Source organism: Passer montanus, unplaced genomic scaffold, assembly GCF_014805655.1.
Source record: "Passer montanus isolate IOZ18808 unplaced genomic scaffold, ASM1480565v1 scaffold87, whole genome shotgun sequence".
NCBI lineage: Eukaryota > Metazoa > Chordata > Aves > Passeriformes > Passeridae > Passer > Passer montanus.
The window spans coordinates 1,759,314-1,780,185 of record NW_024374034.1 but is presented as its reverse complement, the minus strand read 5'-3'; the positions used below and the strand labels follow the sequence as shown (position 1 = coordinate 1,780,185).

General features: G+C 35.8%; 1 protein-coding gene across 4 annotated transcripts in view; it reads right to left on the bottom strand.

The window, feature by feature from the left end:
* Positions 1–20,872, bottom strand: part of MAN2A1 (mannosidase alpha class 2A member 1) — a 103,257-nt gene that overhangs the window by 9,219 nt on the left and 73,166 nt on the right. For all 4 annotated transcript variants that reach the window (XR_005630345.1, XM_039733420.1, XM_039733422.1 and 1 more), the window contains 4 exons: positions 17,081–17,195; positions 13,399–13,532; positions 12,198–12,339; positions 9,254–9,387 (listed from right to left, as the gene is read on the bottom strand). Coding sequence is in view for 3 of the 4 variants with exons in the window: in XM_039733420.1 (XP_039589354.1) it covers positions 9,254–9,387; positions 12,198–12,339; positions 13,399–13,532; positions 17,081–17,195 (525 nt within the window). In the remaining variant the exon portion in view is untranslated. The remainder of the gene's footprint in view (positions 1–9,253; positions 9,388–12,197; positions 12,340–13,398; positions 13,533–17,080; positions 17,196–20,872) is intronic.

Sequence of the window (20,872 nt, the reverse complement as noted above, 5' to 3'; positions counted from 1 at the left end):
GGGTGTCCGCTGCTCCCAGACGCCGCAGCTTCACGCCCTGCGCTGCCCGCTGCCTCTGGGAAAAGTCACTCTGCCTCCGAGACTCAGAGGGTTTTCTGCTAAGAGTTTAAATTAAGTAACTAATGTCCTTAATTAGAGGGGGGAAATGCTAATTAGACTCTTCAAAAATCATTTCATAACTGAACAGAAGAAATCAATGGAAAATTCTGTAGAGGAGAAAGTAAAGCTGAAGGAGTTGATAATTGGACATCAATTTAGTTAATGGAGAACGAATGAACTTTTCAACACAGACAAGTAATCTAAAATTTCCCATATTAAACTAAGGAAAGGAAACTGAGGCAGACAATTTATCAAATCACATTATCTTGACTATTTCCTCCTCCTCCAGAGTCTTCTCTGCAGTGACAACGTCACCAAAAAAACCTAAATCATAACAGTAAACCCCCTCTGGCACCCACACTATCTAATCTAACATGCTGAAATGTGGAAGCTGACTTAGTGTGTTAGAACAATCAAATACAATCTGGAAACAGGTATAATTCTGGGCCTGCTGAATCAAGGGATGGATACCAAAATAGTCTGATATCAAACCACTTGGATTATAGCTGGAAATGAAAAGTTTCTCATTCTCTTTCATGTTGTGTCAGGAAACAATTTTTATCAACTTTCTCTTTGACAGGTTCAGAAAACTAGCAGGCAGCACTTTTCAAAGGAGAATGTTTCTGGACTGAAAAATCTAACTTGTGGAGCAAAAACACTTTTCAGAACATCTTCATTACCAAAGCATATGGAGAAAATATTTTTAAATATCTTAATCATAAACTAGCAAATGACAGCAATCAAGAATGTGAGTCAAAGAATTCCAAAGACAAATACGGGGAAAAACAATTGTTTCATTCTGTACAATTCAAAGACTGACAATCCATCAGTATGTTTGATGTGATGCCACATATGAGAAATTGATTCTGTAATATGGTGCTAGTCAGCTCATAGGTGAGAAACAAACAGCAGACAAAATCACTGATGATGTGAGTAACAGGTTTACAACACGTGACAAAAATAAGTGACAGGTAAGGGCAGATACCTAAGCTTTAAAATTACTTACATTTTTCACCAAATGCAAACAGCTTGAATCCTTAACTACAGTGGCTCCCCATTTGTGGAAGATGGAGTCTCTAAGCAGGAAGGAGTGAGAAATAAGCATAGTGCTCTATACACACATTGTCCTAAGGCTTACAACTTAGAAGAGAAATTCAGGTTTTGTGTCAGACTGACACTAATCTAGTTCATCAAACTGACATCAAACAGTAAATGGCTTCAACTTAAGTTACAGGCTTTGCACGCAAGACTGCCTGGATGTTATCTCACCAAGTGAAAACGAGATGTTCTCCCTTTAAATTCATTCAAAGTTGCACATTGTAATACAAAAAAAAAATCAAAGTCTGACAAGTTCTGAAAGTCTTCCAGATACAGATGATTCATTCCCCTTCCTCAGGTTGATACCTGGAGATAGATTTTTGCATGCCTGTAAGAACTCCTAGTGATTTTCAGAAGAAAAGAAAGACAATGGGCCTTAGACCTCTAATACAACCAACAGCAATTAATGACCAATATAAGTTGGGTTAATTCTTCTGAGCTGAATAAGTCCTTTTCAGTCCCTAAGAGTGCAAGGTTAGTGTAAGCATCTGTCAAACAAAACAGTGATCAAGACTTTAAGCAGCTTTGAAAATGGCTGGTGTTTGCAGAGGAAATTTTGTACAGGAATCAAATAAGGTGATAGGAAGATCTCTGTGCTGTGGGATTCAGAACATCTAAGACCTCAAAGCTGAACAAAAATCTTCAGCAGAACAATCTTCAGGTAATCTCCGAAGCTAAAAATCCAAGCTTAGATCCATTACACTTTTAGAAAAGCGTGGGTAAGTTGCAACCAGAAATAACAGTCACAAATATGAGTACTGAAAAGACAGATATCTGGGAATCTTAAAAAGACTATTAATAAGGATATTGATGCCAGATTATTTTCCGGTATACCAGAGAATTTGGCTTTCCTGAAATGTCGGGGGGGCAAAACTACAGACAAATATAAGGATTAGAATTGTTTGTATATACATTTTTGTCTACACTTAAAAATCCATCAATTATGTTACATTTTTGCACATCAAAAGTCTGGAGTGCTTAGGGTCTTTTGATAGCTGTTAAAGTGACCAGCAAAAGACGACTCATGGGAGCAAAGTAAATCTGATGTAATTCTCTTTACCTCAGGGAATGGAAAATTTTCTGTCAATTCACTTGGTCATTGCTAATGAAAATGCATTGGAAAGGCATTTGTGCTGCACCAGCTGAAAGCAGCTCCTGGAGGCTGATTATAGAAGAAATGAAAATTCTGAGGTACCATAAAATATCCACAAGACTGGGTGTTGGCTCAGTGACTAAACTCACCACATATTTTCTGCACCAATCCCCAGTTAACACTAAAACTGCAGATGAGAAACCTGGGATTGTTGCAGGTAACCAAATCCAGGGAAATCTGCATCCACAGGAGGAATTTTTCCCAGTCTGCTAGAGCCAAATTTGATCATCTCCTAGAAGAGGTGATTCCTCTCATTCCAGGTCGACAGATAGGAGCCTGTCATGGTTCTGTTCCTCCAAGACCATGCAGGAGAAAGGAACAGCATTATTCCTGTTAGGCATATATGGAAACACATGGACATCCCTAACATGTGAGCAGGGACAGCACTTTTGCCAGAACCTACATGAGCTGAACATGGGTAACAGAAGTAGAACAGACAATCCAAACCTGATTGTGCCCTCCAACTGACCAGGTTTGGAATTCAAGACCTTGACATTCTTGATTCACAAGAACACTCAACAACCACTGATACCTCAGTGTGGACTTTAAGCCCTTCTGATATCCAGGTCTGGACCTTAGGCTTCCTTATAATTCACCAGGTCAGACTTCACCTTCTTCCAGGAGCTCGCCTGTAACCTGTTAGCTTGTAGTTTGCTGTTTACAGGAACACACAGAAAATACAGGCCTTCCAGCAACTGGAAGCCAGTTGTACTGGTCCCTCAGTCCAATTGTGTGGCTCTCTCCACATCACACACACCTCTTACTCTGTCTCCTAGTCTTACCAGAAGATGGCTAGTGGCTCACGCAGATTCAGAAAAGGTTGGGTTGCACAGAAATCAGATATAATAATCCAGAATGACCTGTGGTGGTCAAGCACTGGACTTCATCAGAGCCTTTTAGGCCCCTTTTACCCCTACTTTTCCCACTTGTTACTCCTCAATCCATCTACCTCCCCTCCTGTGTCAATTCTACTAAACATCCCATAACTAGCCTCTTGTTTCACAATAAATAAAATAAATTAAAAATTCAAAATTCAGAATTTTCTTAGTCTAAGGCAATTTCTGCCAATCCATCTTGTTGGGTTTCACACCAGGAACAATCTAATTGTCTTCCTTTCATGGTCTCAGGAGCAGCTAGTGCTCCACTGTTCCACCTAATACTGTTCTTAGGTGACTGCATTTAGTACAGCTAATGTTCAATCAGGTGCCATGACAGAAACCATGTTCCATAAAGAGATCATTTGGAGAACATCTGCTCACTGGTGCATGGAGGAGTGCAGATGGTAAAGAAAGTATCTAATCACCATGATCACAAGTACGTCACCACACTACTAAGGCTGATAAATACACAGCCATCAATAGCTGGATGAAAGTGATGAGAAAAGCAGATAGACAGCATGAGATGTTTTCTTGGCAACAAAAATATTTTATTGTTATAGCCTTCCTGACAGTTTTATTTCTTCTATTCTAATTCTTCTTAGAGTTTATTTCAATATTATTTAATAATGGTACAGGAGGACAGGCTTAATGCCTAAATAAATACCCATGCTAGGCTTGTGGAAGGGATCTGGTGCTAGATTTTCCCAGAAGATTGGCAAGATCTTATCCCCTTCTCAATGACAGTAGAAAATAGTAATCAGAAATTTTCTGAAGCTCAGTTTTGATGGAGGAAGTAGTTAAAAAAATTGATGGTAAGGACAGAAAGTACACAGTGATACCTGCTAATTTCTAGGCATTGGAATTCTGCTCGTCATGCAAAGTTCTTGCTACTGATGGAAACTTGCAAGTGCAAGAAGGTTATTCCCAGAGAGTCATTTCACTTGAAAACACAAGAAGAGGCTGGACTTGTGCAGTTTCTCCCTTCTTTAGGAAGGATTCTGCCCTACAGTCACATCTTGCAGCAGGAATTAACCTGCTGGTTAGAAGTGGTGATAGAAAAAGGTTTAAATTTCAGTCCTCAAACTGCACTAGCTCAGATATGCTCACAAAAGACAATTAAGTGGCCTACCCTCATATTTTGATGAATTATATAAGCTACAAGTGGAGAGACCAAGGTTTTATATTATGCATAATACTGAGGTAAAATTCTTTCTAACCAGAGCCAGCAGACAGGTACATGCAAATGAAGACGGATAAAAGCAAACCAAGGAAAGTAATTCACTGTTGAGATATACATAATTACATGACAAGAACACAGAAGAGACATAGCTGTATGTCCAGAACCCAGAGGAAGGCAGTCCTATTTGCTCAGCCCAGGAGTCAGCTACAAGTGGCTTCTGCCCTGTTAGAGGATGAGAATGTTTCATAACAGGAACACAGGGATGCAGCTTTCAGACAAAGCAGTCCTTATTTAATAGCTTTCTGCAACACATCTTTGTCACTGGACCATGAAAAAAAAAAATTGAAGGAAATTATGCTGTAAGTTGTCCTGGCATAAAAACAATGACAGTGCTTGCCTGAAAACAGATGGTATGTGTAGATAAATAAGAGATGGAAACATTATTCTTGATTAGTAAATACAAAGTTCCTCCCTATGAAATACAGTATGAACTATACAGTGGTAGGAGAATTAGTGAATGAATTAGTGTTTTAAGCAAAACTGGAAAGTAACATGTGCCTGAATATCTTTTCAAATGAAATACAAAATTAGTGTTCACCCCTTAGTAAATATATATGCTAAGGCTGTACAGAAGATGCATTGTATTTTGTGTGAAAACAAGAGGAAAATCTCCTTTTTTTTCCTTCTGTGGCCACCATAAACCCTCAAACAATTTTATTCATATTTGATGAGCTCACTGTAGCACTTACAATTAAAAATTATATTAGAGTATCTGAACTTGTCACACAGGGTCTTGAAAAAGCATCTAAATTGTAATAATTAAACCAATGTCAAGTTTCTGCTTTTTTAAAACATCAAGTTAATTATGAGTTAATTACAAGTTTCTAAGGTATGGTGACATGTAGCATAGCAATGCACAGTATAATATATAGCTACAGTGAGAAACTTGCACATGCATTATAAATAAGCACATCCATAAGGTGTGAAATCAACACAATAATCAGATCAAAAATGGCTGTATCACTACCATAAATTTTCAGAGAAAGTGGGTACTTACAGAGATTTAGTAAGAAAAAAGAGTAGTTACATGTGGTAGAAGAAAGGCAGTTTGATTATCTCCAACATATTTGTGATTTTATTAACTGTATTATTGTTCCACTAAACAACCTCACCCAAAAGTAAAAGCCATTTGAGCCACTGAATCCTCTGCTCTCTGCTCAAGCCTAGTCCATAAATCCAGTTATACAAATTAACTAAATCAAGAGAAGGTATGAAATAGGAGTCTGAAGCAGGAAGTGTTTGCCCAGCATGGCATCTTTTCTCCAGCTACATCTTTGATGAAATAATATATTACTACTTCCTATAAATCCTATTTCTTTCACTTCTATACTGATATAACATGCTGGGATTCAGAAAATAAAAGGGTATTAATGATTATTTTTCCAAAACTTACAATAAATATAAAGTAGTCTGTATTTTCAAAAGACAGAAACATTTACTGTTTTGACAAGCATTAATAAACGGTATTCAGTTTCATTCTCAGCTAAATATTAATCCCTTCAATTTAAAAATGACATTAATTGGTTAAAATTCTGAAGAAAGACAAGACAATCTTAGAACATGATTCAAAGAGATATTCAAGCCGAAAAATGCTTGCAAGGAGAAAATTAACATATAAGAAGGATTAGTTACATCTAGTAGAATAAAAACATGTATGTCAAAATTATATCAAAAATACAGTAAAAAAATCTGAAGCCTGAGGAACATAGCTATCAATAAATGAGATGAGTATAACATAAGTGAAAGTGAGATTTGCTCAGCTCTTACCACAAACACAGCTCACTTAACAAACAATACTGTCATTGTGAATAAAACTTTAGCATCCATCTTAGGGGAAAAAAATTCCATCAAACAGAAAATATAAACACAAACCTCCCCCCCAAGTCTCTTCCTTCCCCACAAACACCAAAAAAGCTTCAGCAAAATACATGAACCTGAAGTCTTTTTCAGAGAGAATATCTGAATGAGTATGACTGATTAATTCGATGAGCTAGAATTCAAGAGCCAAAACCCAGGTAGTGTTAGGATTGAGAACCTATTAGAATACAGACTGAGTATCCCAACGTTTATGAAGAATTATTAAGCATTTCACACTATCCACCCACTGCTCATATGAGTCTTATACTTCAGGACACTCATGTGATTTGACCCTGCCATTAAAATTTACTGTTCAGAATGGGGTTGGGAAGGAAAGAAGTATTTTAGAGATACAAATGAAAAGAAATTTTTGGTAGATACTACAATAACAAAAACTCTCCACAGTAATTTAATCAGTGATGCACAATTATTTTAATTATTTTTAAAGAACTGGATGTGTGACACTTCACATACTCTCCTTTTATGGGGAAGTTTCACAAAGAGCAAGCACCCTGATCTTCAAAATTGTTTTTGAGAAAACATAGAATGAAATGTTTTGGAACTACATTAGGAAAAGCTTGTAATGCCAAAGATGTCAAATGGTCAAAACCTTCTCCTCCAGTGGCTCCTGAATTAAATAATAAAACAGGGCTTGACAACAAAATCAGGGTCAGTGTATGAGTCACACTGTAGCTGATCACATACATAAACTGCATATAATTTCATCATAATTTTTTTCTAACATGGTTATTTTTAAGCTATTATGACAACTACCTTCTGAGTAACTGGACTAAAAAAATGTATGACTACATGTCTAAGAAACAGAAAGAGAACTACCTTTACTTTAATACTGAAATAGTAACATAAATCAGAAAATGTTATGAATGTTCAGATACATTTTGAAAAACAAAATTCTAGAATATTCTAAATATATGAAAGGGGAATTCCAGATACAACAACAGAAAGAAAACGTTTCCTTAAAACATCTTGTTTGGCTCCTGAGGCTTGTGTACATTGGATCAGCACCTCTTGGACTGTGCCTACTCCCCCACAGTTCTGATTCCACTTTCTGTGAAACCCCTTCAAGAGTGTATAAGAACCAATTGCCTTTAAAGTCCTCTGCAGCCATTTAAAACCATTATAAGCTCAGCATGAAGAGTTAGAGGGAAAAAAAGATGCTAGAACACATGTTTCCAAAATACCTCACAAATTTTTGATTGCAGTAGGTAACTGCCCCTTCTCTTTTGAAAGATTCTCAGTAACTTGTACAGAAATTTTCAAATCTGTAGGACAGATAATTTTAAGAAAGAAAGGGAATTACACTGTTATTTTGCTGAGATGATACCTGACTTGTATCACAAACAAGTTGGCAAACATATGCCAAGACACATGTAAATACTGTACTAACTAGAAAATCCCCATGTTGTTTAGGCTGCCTTGACTCTGAGGTAACTTTGAAACGTTTTCTAATGGAGTGGTTTGGTCTGAAGCAGCAGCTGTTCTGAAATTGAGCTTTTGGCCAGCCCCACTCAAGGGGGAAGTGTGTTACCTTGCAGAGCAATCTCAGTGTGTGTGGACCACACATACCTAGATTATGCCTGTTCTGACACAAAAATAGACTGCATTGAGCAGGGACTGGACTGGAAATGTTTCAGAAGTGCCTGTTAGTGAGTTGTTTTATGGTTCTACAGAAAGCACCGAGACTGCACACTATGTCACTACAAGAACTATGGCACTAACTGATTTGATCTGCTTCTGCTGTTTCAAATTATTTTCTAATGCAAACATAGATTTCCATGTCCAATAATTCTTACTTATGTAAGAATTACCAGTTCCACATTCTAATTTAACACAAATTACCCTGGGTACTACGGAATTTTTTGGTGGTAGTATAGATCCCTCTGCAGGTTTCCTCTTGCAAAGACTGAGTAACCTGTGCAATGCTTCTTGTCACAGTCAGACTGCTGCTGACCTCAGGTTAGCTTAGGTAGCTGCACATCACACTGCAGTTAATATGCAGCGTTCATAGTACGTGATGAGGAACTAGAAAATCATAATGACATGTACAACCTGAAAAAACCCCCACTGTCAATCATTAAATGGTGAAAATTAGCTTTAAGCTTGATATTACCATCCTCTCACAGTGGTTAATGATAGCCATTATAAACCAGAATTAATTCCAATTTATCTGCATATTCATTAGGAGCTTGGTATACAACCTCTCATCTTTAGCTATGCAATAGTTTTAAAATATACTCAGTGCTGTCATCATGATTCTACTGCCTCAGTACGAAGATGTACTTATGATTTTGTCCTTCTCAAAATTGATTTTTTAAAAAGAGAGAAAATACAAAGAGCGGAAAGAAAATTGAGGTTATTCAAAAGACTAGGATACAAAAAGGCAAGATATGTGCAAATAAAAAAAACACTTACAACAAAATAGTCTCAATTTCCCTAGAATCATAATGAAATCAAAAGGTTTTTATGAGGTTTATAAGAGGTTTATAAGAGGTTTTCTTTTTCTACCCATTCAACTGAAATTATTTGTCAACCTTCGTTTAGACTCAGTTAACATTGTTAAGAGGCAGAACTCACACTAATTAGCAACTTTTTAGAGGCTGTTCGGTAAAAAAGTAATTAAAAAAGAAAAAAGACACTTCCACAATGGTACTCCACTCACATGTTAAAGTGTGACTGAGGAAGTAGGTACTGCAGGATTTATTTGAGGAATAGTGAGAGATGAAGTCTTTACAATCAGAATATGAAAGCAAGATCACAAAACTCCCTTGGAAGCTACAATTTCCTATGTTCTATAGCTCATGGAATAATTTCTTAAATAATTTTTTTTTTAATGAGTTCTTTGCTGCTGCAGCAGAAATTAATATCTACACCTTATTTGGCATAAAATTTCCAGACAGTGAATCCTACCACATCTGTTCCATGTCTTCTTTCCAACAGCAGTCGGAAGACATTAGCTGTAATCTTGTTATCTTGAACACCTTGTCCAAGGCCACGGTTGTCATCCTGCATAAGCCGACGATCCATGATCACTTCCAGCTGACCTGAAAGAGCAACATGAGGATTATACTAGTATCAAGAAGAGATATCTGTTCCATTAAACATAAATAACCTGCCCTAACATTTTACTTATTTTTAAAAAATCATAATATTTCTCTTGAGTTTGGAAGAGCTAGGGCTGATCAATATTGTTAGGGTTAGGGTTGATTATAAAAGCAGTTAATACCACTGGACTGTGGCTGTTTATAGCCTTCAAAAAATTTGTCACAAGCCGTTCTGCAGAATGTCCAGCAATTTTTACTTTCCGAGTTTAAATAAAAGTTGAATATGAAAAATTATTACTATTGACTACTATTTGCAACAAGGATACTTGGCAATCAAACATCCAACATAAGAATCACTCCCAAGTATAAGAGACCTTCTGCAAAGGAAGTATCTTCACCTTGTACTCCATTCTTTTGTTTCACATTTGAAGTCAGAAGGAATACAAGGTATCAAGAGGGGTATAGAAATACTTACGATCACTTCGTTCTTGTATGGATAACTTCACTTGTGGGAATAGGAAAGAACTTTGCACTGGATAAGCACTGAATATGAAATTCTGAGTTTATTCTGAACTGCAGCATGGCCACTCAAAATAGCTCTTTAAGCATGATGTTAAATTATATATAACCTGAACAATGAAGTTCACATTTTTTTTAAGTGTCTGTCTCCAGAAGGAAACCAGATCGGGGCATGAAATTAAGGCTGTTATGTTTTTTTGCATAGTGAATCTTCAAAGAAGTGTACGTGTTTCCTAAATAAAACAGAGACTGAAGTGTTTGCATCCTGAAGAAGTTCACAATTTAAGCTTCTAGAAAAGGCTGCTTACTAAGGCAGTCTTTTTTATATTTCAGTGTTCTACAAATACCCGATTTTATCAAATACTTGTTCTTCCCTTCCCTCGAGTACAAATAGATTTTGTTTATCCAGGACAAAAATCAGCTGACAATGAGTAAGACAAAAACCTCCTATCTTTAACTAATGTACTGTTCATGTAACTTTCAGATGGTGGGTTGTGCCTTGAGGCACACCTGTGTCTCACACACAGGCACACAGCTACTGAGGTTTGCTTGCCTAAACTGTAAGATTTTTAAATTTTCTTCTGTGATCCCTCTGAGCTCCTGAAAGACTTTCAGAAAAAATATCATGAAACATATGACACTCAGCAACCACTGAACCTTCAGCTTCATTTCTGTTCTCTTTTGAGGAATCCAACATGCCTTCAGGACAAGGTAGCCAATTTAGTAATTTAATGAAATATTACTTAATGATAACAAATCAGATTAATTAATTCTCCTTTTTTTCTTAGTGGGCAACGAGTAAATATTTGACATTGGTGTAGCTTAAATTACATAATACAATTTGTCAAGGAGTGAAACGGTCAAGAAATCAATGTCATCTTAGGTATGGGATACATCTGTTGCTCTTTTATTTAACTGGAGTAGGTGAAAAGCATATAATGTCATCTGAGAGATTTGAAATAAGGGCTCACAGGTGGTCAGTTCCTCCCTGATGCTTAACTGCAAAATGTCGAACAGCGCTACCCTTAACTTTGCCAATGTGATGGCAGACAGTGGGAGTGTCTGTGGATTTAGATGGTGCATTATCTTGTGATGCAGAGACTAAGATTGTTAAAGAACAAATACAGATACTATTATCAGGTAACAGAGCCTCTGCAGACTAATTTAGTCTCTAACTAAATTAGTATCTAGTATCTAGTATCTGGTAGACTTGGGAGAAAAGGCTGGTATTTTCCACCATGGTTTTATTACAGCATCACTGCATAGGTCAGTGTTAATTCCTTACCCTAAAGTGAATTAGGTTTGCTAATACTGCCACCAATCCAGCATGGTATTCACCTTTTGTAATAACAGAGTATTTATGACATTCTTCTTAAAAGAAACTGTGAAGTAGGTTTTGGTGCAGTTTCTGATGGACTTTCTCTTCTGAGTATTCTTTCCATTATTTTCCAAAATCATATAAATTTAAACTGACAACATATATTATAGCAAGGAATTATACACATTAAGTTATAAAATACCTTATTTTGCCCACTACCTCTATCTTTATTTGAATAGTGCCCTCATTCTGATAGAATGAATAACTGTCCTCTATTTCCAGTCCTCCAGGCCATTCATCATACCCTTTTCTGCACCAAGGAGCAAGACTGTGTCTCTTTTGGAATTCTTAATATGAATTGATTTTTCTTGTCAACATATTCATCAGCTCTGTCAAACTAACCATTAAATTTGTGAGGTATCATTTTGCTTTAGAAGTACATTAACTCTTACCCAGGGTCATATTTATCCTTTATTTCACTAACAGTAATCTTCAAAATAGCTGCTGTTGTTTTTCCTTGAGAGGGAAGTTAGGCTATGCTGTATATACCTTAAGACTAGTGCTGTATACAGTAAACCAAACAAACAGAACAAAAACCATGATCAGCATCCTTCTTAAGTCCTCTCCTACCAGGGCAGTATGAAAAAGAAGAAAGTCTTTAGTTCTGTTATTTCATTCTACCAGAGTTCTTTAGTGAAAAATAGCTGGTTCTGATAATTTATTGTTCTTTCTTTTTTTCAATCTTTTTCCTCTGCCTCTAGTTTGAGAGAGATCTTTCATTGAAGATGACACGAACTCATGTGGGACCAACCTCTTCCTTCTCTGTTACAGACATACTCTAAAACTTGTCAGAGTTGGAGAAACTTATTTCCTCTCTTCAAATGCTTGTAGGTAAGTACAGTAATCTCTGAATTAACTATTTCAGAATATCATGAAGGAGAGACCTTTGTCATATCTTTCATCTTATATTTACCATTTTTCAAGCTTGCAACACCTAGAGACTGAGCTGAATGAAGTGTCAAACGAATGCCAGCTTCTTGGATATAAGCCATGGTAGTCATAGGATAGATATTTGCTTGAAGAGGCAACTTGCTCATCGTCAGTCTAGGCTGGATCTGCAATATGAACACAAACTTCAAAAACATACATTCTTTTTATGCAATTAAATTTCAAAGACATTTTCAGACATTTATCCCATGTGCTTTAGAAGAACAACCATCACAAAAGCATTCACTCAACTGTATTATTTAGTTTTTTTGAGATTTCTGGCTAAAATTACCACTTTGGAAATGGCAGCTTCAGTGTACTTTTAGATCAAAGAATATTAAAAAATCGTACAAGATTCATCAAGGGAACCTACAAAAAGGGAATCTATAAAAAGGAATAATCACAGTTATAAAATGAGAGAAAAAAATTTCTCCTCTAGAGAGCAAGGAATGAATAGATTTAAGGTAGGATAAAAGGAATTGTTGGTTTATAATGGGCACTTATTGAAGTGCTGTTTAAATTCTTGAATGGTATATAACAAATGAGTAGTTGTATTAAAATTACTTTCACGTTTAAATATTCGCTGTCTCCAGCAAATGCAGTAGTACCAGTAACTGGAAAACCAGTCATCTTTTACTCAGGAGTCACGGTCTCCCTGTATTTGCAAAACTCTTATTAGCAAGAAAGGAAGGTAAGGAAAAACAATTTTTCTCTCTTTTGTGTGTGCTGCACAGTTCAAGTTAAGACAATAGCCCTTTCCTCAGATGTATTACCAATAGAAAAAGCATAATACATCCAAAATACATCATTTATTTCCAATACAGCAGCAAGCAGCTGTTCACTAGGTGCGGTCCTTATACATTGTGCTATCCAATGGGTTCTAATTAAACAAAGCAGAGGAAAAGAAGTAATGCATACATTTAAATAACTAACTACATGGTGAGTTGTCATAACTTGTTGTATTATAATTCTTCTCTTTAAAAGAATTTAAAGGAATATTCAACAAACGTCTTAAAAGCACACAGTTACTTCTTAGTCTGGTCTACATCAAATTTTATAACAGGTATATTTTTATAAAGCATTTCTCCTTTTAAATGACAAGTGCAGTTTGTTTAATATAAGCTCTTTACATTTAGACAGTCAAAACCTGACACCCTAAGCTTTTACAATTAAAAGATGGTAATTACCTGATATCCATTAAGATCAGTATAGAATCTATTTTGACTGTTTATGTCGGATGAAATTCTCATTGCAAGTTCACGATTATATTCCCCTCTTATGTCCACAATATTGGAAACTTCAAGAGACTGACCTTCCAAACCTACATGAAAAAGATGCATTTAAAATCTCTAAAAGTGATTGCTACATGTATAAGAATGACTGTGCTCCCAGGACACAGTGATCTAGATTTTGTATTTTCTTATACCTAATCGGACGTTGGAAGACAGTTCAGTTATGCAACAGATGATATAGCAATATTTCTAATTTGCTACAAATTGAACTGACAGTATGAAAGAGAGCAGTGAAGAGGAACAGGAGCAATACATGAAAAGAACCACTGTGGGTTCCAGTAAACCAGTAGGGAACAGCACACAGCTGTTAAGTGCTGTCTTTAAATAAATTTGCTAGAGCAAGACCTGGCTCCCCTTCACTCTTAAGCAGTTGTCCCCATTCCCAGACAAGAATGAAGTTACTAGATTCTTAATAGAACTGTTCAACTGAGCAACAAACTTTGAGCAGCTCCTTTAATCAAATGAGCAAGAATCTTCCTTAAGGACAGTGAATTAAGAAATTGGAACTGATACAATCACATGCAGGACACAAAACTTTGTTGACAGGGAAAAGGTTCGTATTTATTAAAAGACGGATTAGGTGTCTGAAAATTCAGACAAGTTGTTCAGTGAGTTAGGTTTTTTTCCTACAGTGCCTTGTACTAAAAATTAAATACCTTTAATAATAACCTGACCTTTTCAAACAGTTCAAGTCACAGTCTGAAGTGGAATCATACCATCATTCAGCCTCACCACTTCTACCCTTTCTGTAGTCTAATGGGACTAATGATTGCAATAAGAATTGCACTAAGCAGAACACAGATATGTACTTGTTTCCCCATCTATTTTAAAATCTAAATGCCACCTGCAGAAGTACAGCAACTGTTCAAATGTTAACATTTACCAACGGTTATTAAACTTCAGTGCTAAATCAAAAACACTTCGTTCAGCTAATTACTTCTATTTTCCCAAACCTAGTATGGAAATTGCAGATTTATATGCTCCACTTTTGATGTTCCCAGTTATAGATTTTCCAAATATTTCAAGTATTTTTTCCAGATATTTAAAAGCATGAGTACATTAAAGAATAATGCAGTAATTTAATTTAGACTGTCATAATTTTTGTACTGCATAATTTGAGAGTATACAAAAATAAAACTATGCAGAAAATAAAGTATGACAAGCTTCTGATAAAAAGATTAACATAATTATGCTAATGTCAAAACCAGATGCCAATGGCAGCAAAAGTTAAAAATCACTCAGTCGTCAATTACTGAATAGAGCTGTCAACCCAGAGTATTTTCTGCCCAAAATAAACAGAATTTTAAAGCCAAAAGTGGTAAAAGCTATTTTCCCCAAAACTGCTGAAGATGTAGGAGTTGGGAGTACTATCTAACAGCTGGATTAGCCACACAATCAGTCTTGCTACCCCTTGGCAAGCAGGTAGGTTACAACAGGAAATGAGATTCTGATTTGAAATCAAAATGCATTTATACACATAGTGATTTTTCCCACAAGCTTTGTAACTGTACATGTCTAGTAAGAATTCAAAATATCTTATTTTAATTGAAGCAATGCTATATAAATAACTCCCCTTACAAAGCCAAGGAAACAGACCTCAGCCAAACAATGATGCAAAGCTATGAAATTTTAAACTTTGAAAAATAACACTTTAAGAAATTTAGATAAAAACACACCAAAGAGCAAACAGACAATATATAAAATATATTTTGCATCATTTTTCCTTGTCAAGTAGAAACATGGTACAGGACTTACCCGTGTACACTTTACATTTGTAATGGTGTAAGTATTGAAACATTGTGATGAATTAAAAATTGTCAGAAAAACCAAAGGAAAAAAGTAGACAGTATACTCAGAAGAAAAGATAAATTTAAGTGTTAGGAATTGGCAAGCAAGTGATTTTTACTGACAACTCATTTTCTTTGAACTGAAATACTTCCAGCAGGTATTTAGTAGCAAATTAAAGAAAAAGGAGTACTACAGAATAATCCACTTTAAAATAACAACCTCTTCCTATCAACAAAGAAAAAAAAAGGCTTTTCAGACTTTTTCCCTTGCTGAGAATTTTAATTTACTAAAACTCACACTGGAACATAACTTTTTTTGCACATTCTTGGCAACCTGGTACCTCTTGACCTCGAACCATCTTTTTCCATATAAGATGATTTTAATAATTTGTCACATAAAACAAATATATATATATATAGTCTTGAATATATGTTGTGTTTCCTTAGGATGTTCAGCAAAGAATGCAAACTCATGGCTTGTGTTCCTAAGGAGTGTGAGCTAATGTTTGATCCAAAACTACTGTATCAGTGGGAACTGAATTCTGATGATCTTTTGGCATAGGTATAAACTCCAGCAACTTCATCCTTCAACGTACACATGTCACAAAAATGAAGCATCTGAATCCATTTTAGTTCTAGATTGAAATACACTAGAACTAAAATAAAACAAAAAACAAACAAACAAAAAAAAAATCAAAGAGATGATGTCATTCCTATTTTTTGAGACCTAAAAGAAAGAGAAGAGCAAGCAAGACTTTCAAAGTACTTACAACTTTGTTTTAGAAGTTGTTTAGGAAAAATAATTAAATATGGAAAATAGGATTTTAAAAAACATGAAGACAATTTTGACTCCTACAGTAAAGTTGGTAATACAAAACATGTAAGTTACCTCAACTGAAAACATTAATCAGTGCTTCTTTATTTCAGAATAATTCCAGTAAATATAAATAATGAATGCATGTTTCTTAATTACAGAAAGATACACTTAAGCACGTTAACTCGAGTTTCCTTATGAAAATAATTGTATACAATTGCACCATGATTTCCTCCCTCTTACATATTTCAATGGCTAATTCCATCAAGTTTTTCAAGTTTTTTAGTGGCCAATTCCATCAAGAAAGGGTAGAGAGTTTCTAAAATTACTGCTTACCTAGAATTTCCTTAGAAATCAGTAGCTGCACAGTAGAGAAACAAGCAACTTAAAAAGAAAACTGAAGGAAACAAAGGAAAACTAGTATGATGTTATGTCCTAAGAGCCAAAAAGTTGATGTTTGGTGCTGGTGCCTCTCAAGAGACAAAGACAATTCTGTCATGAGCTCTCCCAAGCAGAAAAAGGACATACAAAGGGAGATAATAAATAATGAAAGCCTAAAGTTGTGAAGTAAACCAGATTTCTCTATTAAGATGACTGATATACATTGTACTTCCATCAGTAAACGTGAAACTATGAAAGAAACTATGTTCTTACATTCTCTCCAAGGTATTTCATTTTTTTTTTTTTCTGATTTGCAAAATGTGTAGCTAGTTACAGCATTCAGATGAATTAGTAAAGTCTGGAGACATATTTCCAACAAATCTCTTGAGTTTAAGTATACCAGCTTAATGAATAATATGACACTCAGAGAGACATTACAGTACACAGTGAGAAGTGTATGGAGTCAATACAACCTCAGCCTCATGAACTCTACACTAGTACAGAGATGCATTTAAACATTAAAAAGGCAGGTAGGATCCAAGACCATTGTGATGTAAAATGACTGCCAAGAGAGACAGAATTTCACAATTCTTACCCTGGATTTTATACAGCCGCATGGTATGTGTCACGTGGTGAAAAAAACAAACAACTTCTGAGAAAATCGTTCCATGAGCAACTCTTATGGTAGGTGGGTCTGTAAAAATATAAGGCTACAAAAAGAAAACAGAAAGTCAGAGTGAGTATTTTGGAAACTTTTCATAAATGTAGTGTCAATAAATTAAAGTATTTAATAAATATTAAAACAGTGGGTTCTTAAACCATTCTAGATCTAAAACACTGGAGATTAAAATTTATTCCTAATCTGAAATTCAGCAACTTCTCTTCAGAGTCCTATATTCTTTTCAGCTAAAAGGTTAAGTCTCATTACACATCTCACAAGTATTTTATGAGGATTAAGTGATACCAGGTCTATAAACAAGGACATGAATGTATTGATATTGCATCTGGATTGAGCTCTTTTGCTAGCAAAATTGTAACCACTAACCACTAATTAAATACTGTACTTTCAAAATTTGGTGCACGTGGTTTGACTACCTCCATCAGTGGTACACGCGGCACAAGGAAAGCCTCCCCTACTCTGCTGTTTAGATCAGTTTGCATATCCTTTGGAAAGAGAAGAGAAAGCTTTTTCTTCATCAGAAGCAGACACAGTTGTTGCCAGTGGAGCTCTCTGGAATGCAGGGTAGGGCTGGAAATCATTATGAAATATCAATAAGGACAGTGGCTTACTACTCATGGCTCCCACAGACTGGGGCAAATTTAGCATATTCACAGTCAAACCAAAGAGATGAAAAAAATATCTTTCCATGTAGTCACAGTATTTAGAGTCTCGGCTAGGCAAACAGTGACTTAAAAAAAAAAACAAAACAAAACAACATTGATCCCACACTAAATTGTGTGTACCAGATGGAAATAAATGGATGGCTGCAAAGGTAAAAATTAATTAAATATTGAGTGTACAAGCCAAAAATGAAAACACAACACATGCAACTACTTCAATAGGGAAACAGCTGTAAATAAAGACTTCACTCACAAAAAATGCATCCCAAATGCTTGAAAAACACATTATTCAGAGGGATCTAGGCAGAAAGCTCTCAGAGGGTGGCTGTCTTACTTCTGTATATAGCAAGGCCACAAGGACAGAGCATGGTCTTTCTTGAAGAAATGACACCAAAGAACAAATGCATCTTGAGGAAGAGCAGAGATAAAGCTCACATACATACAGACAAAACACACTAGAGAAGAGCAAGTACAGGTAAATATCCAATATTCTTTGAGCATATAACTGTATGTATAACAAGAAAGATTTCAAGAAGTATTGTATAAAAGAAAAAACTGAAAGGGGTTTTCAAGGGCAAAAAGCTCACCTTTTCTATTCACATACTTATTCTTAGAGCTTCAGAATACTCTTTAATAAAAGCTTTGTCAGAGCTACAAGAGGCAACTCCGCAGTTATCAACTACAGGAATACTTTGTACAGGAGTTTGGAAGAGAAATCATAGTTACTTACGCTTTGATAAGATTGTTTGGTTTAGGGAGAAAAGGCTTTTTCCTACAGAAAATTTTATCCAGTTAACCAATAAAAAACCTCAAAATAGTGTTTTAGACTTCTTGATAGTCTACATGAAAAAATTATGCAATACTTCCACAGGTTCTTGTCTTGTCAATAAGACAGACAAATGTTATCTGTTATGCAAAATCCATTTGCTAGGTGAGAAATTCAGAAGGAATATGGTGTTCAGGGGGCATATTAGACAGATGAGCTAATACACTGAGAGAAAAGAAATTTGAAGACCAGACCTTAGGTTAGAACGTCTTATTTCCATGAAAAACTAACAATATCCGTAACTGTAGACTGAACTCTCCCCTTCTGGCAGAAGAGACTGATATTTGCTTTTCTATCACATATAGGCAGAGAAGACAAACTAATTTGATCAGTGACTACCTGGCTTCTAGAAGTTAAAAATCTCGCAGAGGAGGAACTGGATGACCAAACAAATGGTGGAGTAATCAAACCCTTCAAAATCCTCCCTGCAGGGCAAAGCAAAATGATGATGCTCAAGCTAGCAAAGACAGACTGAAACAGCACCTAAAGGAACTCTCAGAAAAGGACCTGAGAAACCGAGGTCATCAGGACAAGCCAATGACCTGTGACCTAGGAGAATGTCAGTTACACAGACAGCAGACTGCCAAATATATTCTGTTATCAAAGCAACAGAGATCTTATGGTCTTGTGTTGTTTGTAAGAGTATTTCTTGCTCTGCTCTTATGGAGCTAGCCAGCAAAATGGAGAGATGCTGGGTGAGTGACAGGAATACAGAAGTCTGTGCACTTACTAGAAAAAAATTACCTGAAGTAATTTCAAAAATCAAAAATTTAAAAAAACCTAAACCCAAACATTTGCAGGAACTCTTTTCCATTGAGTTTTTTAGTACAAAACATGAGTATGATATTGACAACAGCTATCAAAATACACAGACAACTGATATGAGATTAATATATCAGCTCTCAGATTCTGGGATATTGCCACAAATATTCAGTTCACACATCTGAGGCTCCAGGCTGCACATGTAGCCAAATCAGCTCCTCTTCTGAAGATAAATGCAACTTATTACAGACCATTCCAAACTAAACAGAAAGATGGGCTGATGGAAAAGGAACTGTTATTTTGCAGATATTGCCCGAAACAAATAAATTTTTAAAAAATAATTGTTTTTAATTTTGCTAGGACATGCATTGAGTTTGTAAGCCTCCAATTCAGTCACAGTGCTAGAAAAGGCACAGAAAAGGAAGGTGGCTTACAAAAGCAGACGCTATCATGCAGTTTCGGGGATCAGACAAGTTCTTTCTTATGAAAGAGTGGCAATATCATGTATACTCAAGTTCTCAAGGATGAGTTATGTTCCCTGATTATTGGGCAAGCAGGAAAATTAAAGTAAAAATATGGCAGTGATAGAACAGGGGAGCCTTCAAATTCATATTTAGTGCTTAGAAAAGCACCAATCCTAGAACTTGATTTGTTGATGGTTACCAGGAGAAATACCAGGAGTTCAGAACCTATAAAGAGATAATTGCCCACCAAAAACATTTGAATCAATCAGGCTTTCGCTTTTACACAGGAAAACATCTTTATGCATTGAATATTCAATTATTCTAGTATCACTGTAAAGATCCTTGGTGAGATGCACAGGTTTGTGAAAGGATCCTGGTCCTGGATCTGAAATACAAAGGTACTTTTGATGTGAAAGTCTAAGGCAATGTGGCAGGAAGAAACAATGATAGATATTCGCAAAACTGATTTAACAAAGCCCTTGTCTCAATTCAGTGTTAAGTCTGCTTTGTAAACAAGCATGGACTAAAGGACTTTCCAGCATGAAGTAATCTGTGATTACTCACACCTTGAACTGGAATAAAAATATGTTGCTTTCATATCCAATGGCTAGTCTGAAGACTCCACTTTCTAAAGAGTTAAAATAATAGCTGCTATAGTATCTATTCCCCTCAGCTCAAGTGGAATGAACTCCATTGTACAAGATGCAGCAGCCTGTACAAGATGAGGCAGCTTTGTTGAGCTTGGAAATCAGTATTTTTCAGAAACAGGACAACAGAACTGTGGGCCAAAGGGTTCAGAAATTATCTTTCTGTACTCCTATTCAAGAGAAATAAGACAATCTTTTTTTGGATTATACCCAAAAAATATTGGATATATTGGATATCTTGGATATCTTTTGGAAAGATAGTGGGCAGGACACCTGGGGAGAAGCTAGCTAGGAATTTTAAGGGAAAATACTTGGAACAAAATAATACCTCATGAATGCCTATAGTA